Source organism: Apus apus, chromosome 2 (assembly GCF_020740795.1).
Source record: "Apus apus isolate bApuApu2 chromosome 2, bApuApu2.pri.cur, whole genome shotgun sequence".
In the NCBI taxonomy this organism is placed as follows: Eukaryota; Metazoa; Chordata; class Aves; order Apodiformes; family Apodidae; genus Apus; species Apus apus.
The window spans coordinates 34,799,943-34,812,644 of NC_067283.1; the positions used below are offsets into that span (position 1 = coordinate 34,799,943).

Consider the following 12,702-nt stretch of genomic DNA (forward strand, 5'->3'; position numbering starts at 1 on the left):
TCGGTAACGCGGGGAATATAAATAATAATTCTCTATGAACCCTGTGCAAAGACGGACGTCGTGAAGTAATGTATCACGTTGCTTAATTATTTTCTTTGGTGATATATTTACTTGTAAAACATATTAGGGATGTATTTTAGGACGCTGGCGGCAGATTGGTGAGAAGGGAGTATGTAATACAACAGCAATTTGTACTTGAAAATGTATGTGCCAACAGCTTTTGGACGGTAAATGAAGGTAATAAATAACACGAGCACACACACCTACACACCCGCTCCCCCCCCCACGCTCCGAGGCCACATCTCCTGGCCGGCGGGACGGAGGGCTGGGGGCGCGGGGGGCTGCGTAGGCACAGCTCTGGGGCTGCAAAGACCCGGGAGGGCAGAAGTGGCGGGCAGGCGGGCACGCAAGCCCCACGGAAGCGGGACTAGCGAAAACAGCAGACACCTCGTGCCCTGAGTGGTCCCACGGACGCGGCTCAGAGGGCTCCGTCGGGCAGCGTCGCTCCGCACAACCCCAATCCGAGGGGTGCCCCTGTGAGGAAGGCATGGAGGTCCCGGCCTTTACTCACCTGAACAAGTCATTCTCCCCTGGGCGACGTTTCCCGTGCGAGGCCTCGAGCCAGGCCAGAGGAGGAGGCAGCAGGTCCAAAGAGGAGTCGACGACCCCACGGGACCGGGAGCGGGAGCCGCCGGCACGGCGGCCGCAAGCGAGGGTGTCCGAAGGGGAACACCCTGTGGCTGTGGGGAAGCTCTTCCACGGGCCTGATCCTGATCCCCAGCCAGGGACTCTCCGCTGCAGGGCCGGGAAACACGAGCTACTCCTCCTGCTGAAGCCTGGGAGAGCCTCGACGCCGACTCACAGGGTAGCAGGGGTCCCATCCAAAATGTTACCATACTCCTGCCAGCAATCGCGAGTCAAAGCCTCCCCTTTTTACCCCGTGAAATATATATGCGGCAGAGCTATTTGAACAGTAGTGGGAATTTAAGTTCGCTAATCCACAGTCAGTCTAGAAATGTTAAGCAGATTTAAACGGTGAGTAGTTCAGGGTGAAAACATATCTTCAAACGCTAGCTTGGATTAAAAGTTAACATTGGAAAAAAATTAAAAATAAAAATATTTTTTAAACCCCTGTTATTTTACTGATGTCGGCCATATTCTCGTTGTGGGTTTCTTTCCAGGCGCCCCTGAATTATATCGCTCTGGGGCACGGTGTGAAAATAGAAGATCCTGTCTAAGATACAGAGGGCTCGAACGCTGCCTATCGCCCTCATCTCCGACCTGTAATACATGTAATTTGCGGCGTGTCTCATGCAGTAATTATACAGGTTGCGAAATATAACGGAATAAATTGAATTGTTCACTCAGAACGAGAACAAGTGTAATTCACTAGTGGCTTTCTCCAGGTAATTAGCTCCATCAGGTAAAAGCGGGTAGCTAGTGTCTGCAGTCGAGGCAGAGCGGTGGGTATCTGCCCGCGGGCGGCAGGCACGACTAGCGGGTGACCGGCTCCGTAGCCAGCCCTCAGCTCCCGACCCCCAAGAAGGGTGCAACTGTGAGCAGCTGCTGCCCGCGACTCCGGCTGCCCCAGGGAGAAGTTCTGCTGCCTGATCCAGCTCTGCTAAAAATCCCAGGCCTCCTGGCTGCTGCCGAGGTCGTGGGGGCTGCTGGCTCCCCAACAGCGAGGGGAAACCACCAGCCCGCCGGGGACTGGTTATTGCCCCTCTAGTTTTGCACCCGTGGGGTTTTGCTCGTGGTCCCTCGCCCTGGTGCGCAGGCCGCGGGCAGGCCGGGTCCTTGCCGTCGGGGCTGGCCCTCGTAATTTCACAGGGATACGCTGTCGCCCCGAAGCACATCCCGACCGCAAGGCCTGGAAACCAGCTGCCACTTATGTTCCTCTCTCCGGCTATTTTCTCAGCGGAACTGGGAAATGTCGCTCAAAAGTCCCTGACCGACCTCCGAAGGGACTCAGCCTACATTCCCACGCTTCACGTTCTCGGGTTTCCCGCGGCCTGAGAAACCACAACGCTCCACGGCCCCAAGAGCTGCGCGAAGCGGGGGGATAACGCTCCCGTGCTCCGCCGGAAAGCTAAAATCCCGCACGGAGCGCGAAGCCCTCGACACCACAGCCTTCTGGAAAACAGATCCTGTTCCTGCAGGTACTTTTCCTGTAAGTTATTGCACAAATACGTTACAGTCAGATCTGAGGGGCGGAAAGCGCTCTGCCCTGATCCCTGCAGAGGTGGGTCCTTTTGAATTTCAGAAGTGTAAGGCTAGAAGTGCACAGTTAACGTGGTATATGATATCCTCTAAATGTACCGTAAAGGTCCCCCAATAACTCTAATTAGAGCTGCAGACCACCTCAGGAGACAGGAGGCGAAAGCAAAACCTCTCTTTGTGCCCGACCAAACTCGCCCGCCACTCACAACACCCGGCCGGCGGCTCCTCGCACGGCACCGGCATCTTCCAACCGGACGCCGGCTGAGCACCGATTTTCACCCCCGACCCAGCCTCGCCTTTCTTCTGCTACCACCAGAGATAGGGGCTGCGGAGCACAACCTGCTGCGCGTTCTGCCTTGCCAATTCAGACATATAATACACATGTAGAGATAAGAGCAGGCGGCGCGGTCCCCCGCGGACGAGGGTGTGCGCGGGGGGCCAGGTGCGGGCGCAGCGGGGAGACAGCCACGAGGTGGCGCTGTCGGCCCGCGGATGCCTCTGGCGCGGGGAGCTGTCAAAAGTCAAGGTCACAAATCGGCTTTTTTTCCCCCTCAAGGTCAAGGTTTCAGGCCTTCCTCGTCCTGTCATCGCCGCCAAGCAGCCCACCCCCGTTCTCCCCGCTTCCACCTTCCGGCCGAGGCATGGCCGGGCTGGGCAGCGTCGTCCTGTCTCCAGGGACCGGACTCCATTTGCCCGCGAGGGCTGCAGTGCTGCTCTGGTGTCATCCTGCTTTTCCTCCCCCGGGCCCCCAGACCCGCTGCAAAACCGCTGTTTAACATTACCAAAACATTTCTCGTTTAGGAACGCTGGTTATCAGGCGTGCCTGCCCCCAGAGAAAGACCGTCCAGAAAAAAAAAACACCGTACATACATAAGCTACATAATGGAAGACAACAGTATTACAATTCCAAGACAGATATATTAATTCTTCTTACGAAATGCACGTAGGTATGGAAGAATAAAGAGCATTTCTTTCAGGTTTTATTACAGTGACTATTTTATTAACAGTATTAATACTACTATACCTATCTACAGGTCTTGGGTTTTCATCTTTCAGTAGAAATATAAAAAAAATGAGGGTGCACAAGTACATTTTCACAGTGCGCTGATTTTTTTTTTTTTATTTACAAGATAGCTTCTTATAGTGAATAAAAACAAAATAATGTGCTGGTTGAAATAACTGACTGGATTAAAAGGTGCTGTAAAAAGAATCCCTAAACGTTCTACTGCGGCCTCATAACAGACAATAAACAAGGAGAAACGACTAATTACTCATAGATCAAAATGTAGATTATATAAATCAAAATAGTTCAGGGAAAAAAAATGTATTTCAGTTCAAAGTTCTCGGATATTTTTTTCCAGGAAGTTTTTAGGGGTTTGTTATTTTTTCCCCTACTGTAAAGAAATGCCAATGTTCATGGTTTTTGTATCCACCCAGAGTCAAATATTTTAAAAATTCCGGGGACTTATAATATTAATTATTGAAGATTATTTGAGGTTTATAATAGGCAGAGTCCTTTAAAAAGTATCTATTGTACGGTCTGCAGGAGGAAAAAAAACAACAACAAAAAACAGTTCAGATGACAAGAAATCATCTGTTGAAAATAAAAAATAAAACCGAAACACATCTCCAAGAAAATGTTTTCCCTTCTATCCCCACTACTTTGCGATATTTAAAAAATTTACTATCGAGATAGATCCTCCACAGAGCTTCCTTCATTACTGATGTCTCTGAAATCCTTATTCAGTACCTTCGAGGTTTTATTATTACTTTTTGACATTAAATGCATTGCTTAAAAACATACAGTAACTGTACTTTTTTTTTTTTTTTCACTATGGTTTACCTGAGCAGTCATTCAACATACAGTTTGGATTGCAATGGAAGAAAACCAGCTTATGTGTCCACATCGACCTCCTCACGTCAACCAGCTCTCACCTCATGGCCACGAAGGGTCTTCTCAGATAGTAAGGTCATAGAAGCACGTACAAGTTTCTCAGAAAATCGTGTGTCTTAGTTGAAAGTGTATCTCTCGGGGCTGGGCGTGTGGGTTTTACAGTCTGTCAGTGATACTGGCTGACTGCTTGGGATTTCAGGAGAACTGTCAGTTTTAACCATTTTGCTACAGCAATAATAATAAAAATTAAAAAAAAAAAGAAGAAAGAAAAAGAAAAAAGCTATAATTCCAAAGATACAGATCTCTTGTTCTGAAAGAAGAGGTTCATTGTCTTTTCTCTTTTTAGTTATTATTAATAATTATTTTAATCTGAACACGAAAAAAAAGTTCTGAAACTCTTGAGTTGCTGCTTCTCCATTTTTAATCCATTAACTGGTAGTCTTCAATTTGTTGATCACTTTTTTCTCTTTGACCCTTCTGTTTTGGAACCAGATTGTGACCTGTCTCTCTGACAGATTTGTAGTCGCCGATATCCTCCTCCTTTTGTCTTTGGTTATGAATTTATTTGTAGCATATTCCCTTTCGAGTTCTTTTAACTGGACCTTTGTGTAAGGGACTCTTTTCTTTCTCCCACGTCTGTACGAGTTCGCATCGGAGGGATGAGAAACGACGTCTGGAAGAGAAAAAAACCAAACAAACATGAAGGCAAGTATTAGAAAATCGCTCGAACCGCTTAGGACATCTTCAAGTGGTAGAGGGGTTAGAATTACAACTCGCTCCTCTGCCGGCCTCCTCCAGCTTAGCTTCTAAAGCCTTGCTCAGCATTTGGGGCTGCTCTTTCCTGGCCGCAGCGGACAGCTTTTGGGCTCGGAAAGGCTCGCTTCTATCAGTCAGACAAATAATACTAACAAACCCCACAGGCCTGGCGAAGGACTCCAGGAAGAATCGTGAGGTGCTGCGGCGATTTACCCAGCCTGGGTGCTACGGGATGTATGGAAAATAACACCGCAGACTTTCCCGCGGCCCTTTTCAGCTGTTTCCTCTCCCTTGGCCGGCGGTGGGGCCGGGGGGGTGAAGCGGGATGCGCCGTGCGCCGGCGGGGGGCAGGGGGCGGCACCGGGGCCTCTCCGGCGGCGCCGGGGCATGTGCGGGCCGGGCGGGACGGGGCCGGGGAGCGCGGACGGGGCGGGGAAGGGTCAGCCCGGGGTTGATCCCGGAGCACTGCCGGCGGGATACACGGGAGGGGCGAGCTGGGTAGGACGGTTCGGGGGGGGGGGGGGTCATGGGGGAGCCATGCAGGTGTATTACCCGAGAGGGTAGATTTCCAGAGGTGAGGCGGCTGGCTCTGCTCCTTGGGGCAGTACACTTGCCCATTCCACCCATTGGTGATGGCCCAAGGCTGGTAGCTGTCCATGGGGAGCAGGGGGTCGTGGCGCGGCTCGCCGGGGCCGCCGATGGCGGGCACCACGGGCATATCCAGATAGCCGGGCACCGGCTGGTAGGGCCCAGCGGCGTAGCCCTGGTAGAAGGCGAACTCCTTGGCCCGCGATGTGAACTCCTCGCCGGAGACCGAGGTGTCCATGTACTTGTCGGCGAAGGTGGAGGCGGGCTGGGCGCAGGACTTGATGGCGTTGTGGTGGGTCATGCGGCAGGGGTAGTAGCCGCTGCCGAAATAGCCGTAGGGCAGCGCGGCGCCGGAGGAGCTCTGCACGGCGGCCGAGCAGGGGCTGCACTGCTTGACAGCGGGCTCGGCCATGCCGGCGGACGGGGCCTCGCTGGAGGTGTAGGCGGCAGCGCTGGGGGCGGCCAGGGGCGCGGGGTGAGCCATCAGGTTGCGGCAGGGGTTGGCCGCCGCCGCCGCCGCCGCGAAGTTGCTGCCGGCGTGAAACCCGTCCATGTTCTTATTGATCTCATCCAGGCTGTTGTCGTAGAGGAACATGACGGGCTCGATCCAGCGGGGGTGGAGGAGCACGGAGGCTGTCATAGCCCGCTCCGCATTGAGACTAGTGGCTCTTTTTTAAAAGCCCCAAAGACTGAAAAAAGAGATACTCAATCTCCGGGACTTGACCAAAGCTGACGCGCCAGTGTCGCGCCAGGCAGGCCCTCATTGGGCCGCCAGCCCCCACGTGATATGCAAAGCAGCTGATAAACATCTGAAGGAATAAAGTGGAGATAATTAAATAACGCAATAACTGCGCGGGGCCGGGTCTCGGCCCGGGGGCGCGGGCACGGACGCGGGCACGGCGCAGTCCTGCTGCCGCCACACGGGGCGCGGGCGCGGCGGGGGGAGCGTGGGGGGGCCCGCCCGTTCCCCCTCCTTCCCTCCTCCCTCCTTCCTCCCTCGGGCCCTCCCTCCCCTCGCCACCGAGGCGTGAGCCTTTTGGCCCCGTTGTTGCTCGGCGCGTTCTCCGAGGTGCGGGGCTCCCCCCGGCACCCCACCTGATTTCTCCCCTGAGCCGCTTTCCTCGGGCCCTCCCCACCCCGAGAGCCGCGGAAGCCCCGGAGACCTCCCCTCCTCTCCGGGGAGAGGTGAACGGCACCCCGCGACCTCGCCCGGTCCTATCCGCCGCCTCTCCCCTGAGAGTGCGGGCCGGGACCGGCCGGGAGGCGCGGGGAGCCCGCCGCAAGCTGCGGGCAGAAAAGCGTTCCCTGGGCCGCATGCCGGGCCAGGCAAGGCCCTCGAAGCGGAACCTCCGGGGGTCCATTCTGGGTGTTTTCCTCCTTCCTTCCCGCCCGTCGAAAGCCTAAGACCCATCTCGCTCCTCTCGCCAGAAGAGCTCAGAAGTCAGATAAGAACAGACCAGGAAATCCCTATTTTATTTATCATCTTTTAAGATGGGCCCGGGGAGAGGGGGGATTAACTGGATCTCCATCGCGATTCCGCTGTATTATTTGTTGCTGTAATAATAAAAACTGGGGCCTACAATTCAGTTTGAATCTTCTCTGGCTGTAAAATATAACATCGGCTTGTGCAGACACTGGGTACTGCTTTTTTTTTTTTCTTATTTTGGTGCTGGGAAAAAAACGATTTATTGGCTAAAAAAAATTTTTTTTTTTTTTGGAAGGCCGTACCTCTCTGCAAGTGAAAGCTCGGAAAAGAGCAGTCCTTTTTCACTATTCATGTTGGAATTTTTCATAGGCCGAAATCATCTCAAATATGAATATTCGCCGCACCTCCCACTGGTGAGGATGCGTTCCCCCCAGCATTCAGCTGCTCGCTCACAACCTTGAACTCAAATCGCTCCATCACCGAGTTATCAATAAACGACCTGTAGCAGCGTTCGTCTCATAGTTAATAACTCTCAGCGCTCAGGCTTCTGGACAAAACAGCCCCGAATACTCCCATCCTGAAAACTAGTATTTAAATTTTAATTTTTTTTTTTAATTTTTTTTTTTTTTTTTTTTTTGCAATTGCATGTTGCTTTGTTTTGCGCCTGACAGCTCGGCGTATTTATTATCCTATTGTGCTTCCCATTGACGTTGTAGCATTGTTTTGTCCGCATGGCTACAAGCGCAGAGCGGTCCCAGGACGTACATTGTTACCGAGCAGACTTTTCCTTGCCTAGCGCAGAGCTGCCAGCCATGAGAAATGGCCCTTTGGCGTCCATGGATATTTTATTTTGCAGTGTGTTTTTTCCGTGCGATGAGTTCGGACACCTGAAGCCGCTGTCATTCCCCTGCTAATCTGGCAGCATTTTAGCAGCTTTTCCTCCCCTTCCCCCTTTCATTGTAACCAATAAAGAGTTCCCATTTTGACTTCGCATACCCTTTTCCGCATTCTTCCTCATGGCCAAAAGCAAATATTTATTCCCCGCATATTTTTCCTTTTCTTTTCAGGCTCCAGTTTTGAAACCTGTGGATTCCCCTGGCCAAACATTGCTTGACTGGCATGAATTGGGTCGGTTTGTTTCCCTCTGGTTTCTTGAGGTTGCCTCTGAAAACCGAGTTGCAGCGGGCGGGGGTGTGGGGGCGAAAAGAAGGGGGAAGGGAAGGCAGCTCTATGGGGCAGCGCTGTTTTACATACGGGTTAGACACGGCTAGAGGCCAAGGTCAAGTTGAAAGTTGCAGTCTAGCCAATGTGAGAACTGTCATTCACAGCCCGAAGATCTGCCTGATTTGCTAAAAAGCGGGTAGCCATGAGAACACTAATCTACCCAGCTCGCTTCTCCTCCCTCCCTTCCCCACTGGCCCCCCACCCACCAGCCCGCCCCCCTCTCCAAACTCTCCTCTCCCTCAGCCTGGAGCGTTTCTCGCTTATCTGCCTCTGATTTTTAAGCCCCTCTCCGTGAGGAGGGAAAAGCCCTGTGAAACCGTAGCTTCCAGCCCCGATGCAAACTATACAAGTGGTAGAGGGTTGAGGGGGAGAGAAAAGGAGGGGGGGGGGGCATCCGGTCTGCTGAGTTTTGGTGGTTGTTTTTTGTTTTGTTTACCCACTTGGAGCTTTTCCAGTCCTGTGTGCAAAAGGGAGAAGGGAGATTAGATTGAAGAGCTCTCTTTTCTCCCTTCTCTGCATCTCTCCATCTCTCTAGAGCGCTATTGAATCATTAGGGAAGAGGGCCGTGCTTTTCACTGCTGATAATAGCAGTGATACAACTGTCCCCTTCCCTCGTTTGCCATGACGTGGGTGGAAATCAAGGAATGGGACCGTTTCCTTAAAACAAGCAAAATGGCATCTGCAGGGTGGGTCTGCAGCATCAGAAAAATAGTTATTGTCGGTCACAGGATTTTACGCCTTTGTTTTGCTTTCCTAATTTGACTGACTTTTAATAAGTTATTGACACCGAGAAAGGAGAAAAGTCTCGTCAACTGTTTTACATTCCTTACCCCGATACCCAGTTTGCATTACCCAGCTACAATTCCCTCCTGTCTTAATGGGTATCTGCCACTAAATATTAGAAAGGAATCGTGAGGGCTGAAGGCATAGAGCAGATGTTCTTCGAAAATCATAGACCCTGTAATGAACACCAGGGATAAAAATATGCCCAAGCCTGTCTCCCCCCACTCCGGCCCCCGCTTTGTGTATATACCATTCCTACCAATTGTGGAAGACCTTTTATTTTTTCCAAAGTAAGGCTTGGGATGAGCCTGATAAATTAACCAAAACTAAGCAAGCAATTAACTTGAAGGCACCGATTCATTTGGCCATACTCTACAAAACCTGCGTTTTGGAAAATTAAGTTGATAATTGAATGCTTCCATGTATGCAGCCGACAAACCAATCGAAGCTTCTTCCCTTTTTTTTTTTTTTTATTACTGTTATTTTTTATTTTTCGTGCCAAATACATTTACGATACAGCAAATACAAGCCTATGGTAGAGCCTCAGCATTTTCCAAGAAAATTGATGCAAACCTTCGAAGTGCTTTGCATTTATATAGCGTGTAAAACATCTCAGGGAGAAATACATTTGTTAAATTGTTTCCTCTAAAAAGAGTATTAATTCCTTAGGAAATAAGAGGATGAACGACCATAATAATCAGAAGGAGGATTTTTAAAGGTGCTGAATTATTTCAGCTGGGCAATTTCTAACTGATTCTCCTGTGTGGTACGGTCACTCCTCGCAGTGCACGGCCATGCCCATCGCAGGCACTACGAAATCCTTTAGTGGCATTTTCTTCCCTTGGCTGCGTCGAGAGCGGTCAGATGCATTTAAACCACTCCGCAGATGTAAACAAGGTCAGAATTTAGCCCTTACAAGTGTTTTGAACCAAGTCACTGTGTGCTCCTAATGCCATGAAGCCGAAGATAGTAAGGACTTCAGGATTTTGCCCTTAAACGAGACAATATTAATTATTTGTAAATTTCTCTATGTGATAGAAATATGGCCATTCATTTTCCTCAAGAGGCCTTAAGATTTCGTTTTTCTTAGAGAAACCAAAGGTCCTTTTGGCTGAATGTCAGTTTTTGCAAATGCGAAGTTCGACGGCACAGTATCTAGAAGGCTTTTTTTCCCTTCCCAAGCCAGCCTTTGTGTGATAACACAAACACGCACCCTCCGAAGCCCTGCCGCGGCAATGCCCAGCTGATGGGAACTGTGATTTTTTTGTACGGATTGTCACAACCGTACGAATACAGAAGAAAAACTGTCGCCCAAGGAAATCCACTCTTACTTTTCTATCCACTGCTTAGACCTAATTAGTGAGCATGAAGAAAAAAACTCCAAACAAATCGTGGCTGATTGCTGAAAAATACGTGTTTGTCCCGGAGTTAAATCCCTCTAAACCTGCTAAAAGATCTCAACTGATAATGAAGGGGCTAGCGGGTGATCTTAATTACTAATAATAATCTCCGTCCTGCAGAGCCCAGGAGTCTTGTGAGACGCGGGAGTAAAGTGATAGCAGGAGCAAGACCTTAATCGAATTTGATTTTCATGAGCAAATGAAATTTACCTGCCAGAAGGTTAATTTGAAGCAGTACTCTCACCGCTGTTTTCTTCCGCAATTTCTAAAGCATTAAGGATTGAGATAAACATTCCTGAGACCGTTTTAAAGACACTTTGTATTTCAGGATATTCATGTGTTTCTAATGGAAGTAAGCAGCTTTACGAGCGGGGTTCGCAGGACATCTTAACTCTCTCCCTCCCACTGTGTACTGGGGGGGGCTGAAATAATTACAAAATAAGAATAATTCGTAAAAGCAAATGCAGGAAGGAAAATCGTCCGGGAAGATTGACAAAGAGATTAATGCTGCAGCTCTCTCAGGTATAGAAGGCATCCTAAAAAATCCTCAGGCGCACACTAGATACGGACCTATCTATTTCAGTCCACGCAAACTGGCACCTCCTGTCAATAAGATGTGCTGGAAAATAATGTAGTTGCTTTCATCTAAAGTGTGAGACATGGACTAGTCATCATGGACAGAGGTCTCAGAAGATCGCTTCACTCCATATTATTTTTTTCTGCTTCAGCTCCAGAAAACACACTGGAGGCATTTAATGTGATTAAAGTGAAAATGGGAATGATCCTGATTCTTGACTCACGGACAAGGTCTCTTTTCCGATTTTTTTTTTTGTTGTTGTTTTCCTCTGTGGGTTGTTGTTTTGGTTTTTTTTTCTCTCCCTTCCCCCCCAATATTTTCACAAGCGTACTTCTATGAGGGTGAGATAGTTTTCTGTTTATATTTGGGGGGTGAAAGCAACAGAAATCTGCCGTTACGTGTTGGTAGTCAGCAGAAAATATTTCACTTAAACTGTAGTGTAAACTTAGCCATGAAGAGAAGCCCTTGAAGGCTCTGTCAGCCGCAGGCTGCTTGACTGCAGTGATGAAGTCCCTCCTACAATTTCAATTAATTTTGCCATGCAAACTGAGACAGATTTCGTCTCAATCAGCTCTGCTCGCTAGCACAAAGGGAGCCGAGAACTCTTTTACTTTACTCTTCGTAAATTCTGATAAGCGAGGAGGCCAGGCTGGCTGTGCAGAGTCCGCTGCAGTAGTTTATCAGGTCGGTTACATCTTCCAGTTAAAAATGTCCTAGTATGAACGCGTAAAAGCAACAGATAACAACAACATGATACTCAAATTAATATTCCTTGAATTATTTGTTTGTTTGTTTATTCTCTGATTTTCATGAGTTGGTGTTTGAGGGTAAGTTCATTCCTAGCCTTATCTACCAGTAAGTCACAATTTATTTTTTTTTTTAAAGGAAAAAAAATTTAAAAAGGAGAAAAATAAAGGCAGGGTACAGTGAGCTGCAATGGCATATCCTCTCTATTTCTGCTGGAAGCTTGTAATAATTGCTACCACATGATCACATGGTGTATTGTTGCAGCCTGATTACAATTAAACTTATCCCTCCACCTTTTTCATTAGGGGAAGAAAAAAAAAGTTCTTCCTGAGCTTCAGGCTCACTTTGTGCTGTTTTATTTCCCTTTGAAAAGCTGTCGGAGAGAAGTCGAAATCGCTATGCGAGGGAAAAGGTTTCCACAAAGCCCTTCTCACCATAACATTCCTGTAATAGCGTGACATTTACACAGAGTCCGACCAGGAGGGCTCAGGGGCAGGAGTGGACGCTGCTGCTCTTTGCAAGAAGTTGCAAGGTCTTTATTATTTTCTTTTTCGTGCTGACTCCAAAGTTGTATCTTCACCTAGAAAAACAATTAGTCTCTCGGTGCTAAAGTTGCCTGTGTGCAGTATCTAGAGAAAGAAAGGAGAGGGGATAAAAATCATACAGGAAGCACTGGACATGTTTGCCTTTACGGGAAGACAGCTGTTTGAGTCCATTCTCCAAGAGGGTTTTTGGTTCCCTTTTCAGAAGTGGTTTGAGTGATTAAAACGTTGACTTGATGGAGGCAGTTTATCTCTAATGTCTGTATTTGTCTAACAGAGCTTTTTCTTCATTTTTCCAGACCTTTGCTTAGATGAGACCGTATTTACGCGGGGCTCTAATCACGGCTGTCTTAAGAAATACCTTATAGATCTAGGGACTCACCACACTGACGGGAGGGGAGGGTGACTTCTTGGGACAGTCTCCCTAGAAGTTACCTGGGAGTCACGAGTAGAGAACTTCCCTGCGGGGAAAAAAACCCAACAACAACAAACCCAAACAAAACCCACACACAAAAAAAACCCAAAAAACCCAAAAAACCCAACAA

General features: G+C 49.0%; 1 protein-coding gene across 1 annotated transcript; it reads right to left on the reverse strand.

Moving 5' to 3' along the window:
* Nucleotides 1-4,494: 4,494 nt before the first annotated feature.
* On the reverse strand, nt 4,495-6,098 carry HOXA13 (homeobox A13). The gene is made up of 2 exons (XM_051611461.1): nt 5,423-6,098; nt 4,495-4,787 (listed from the first exon to the last, which is right to left on the reverse strand). The coding sequence occupies exons 1-2, from the start codon at nt 6,096-6,098 to the stop codon at nt 4,543-4,545; spliced, it is 921 nt and encodes a 306-aa protein (XP_051467421.1). The 3' UTR covers nt 4,495-4,542.
* Between the last annotated feature and the right edge of the window lie 6,604 nt (nt 6,099-12,702).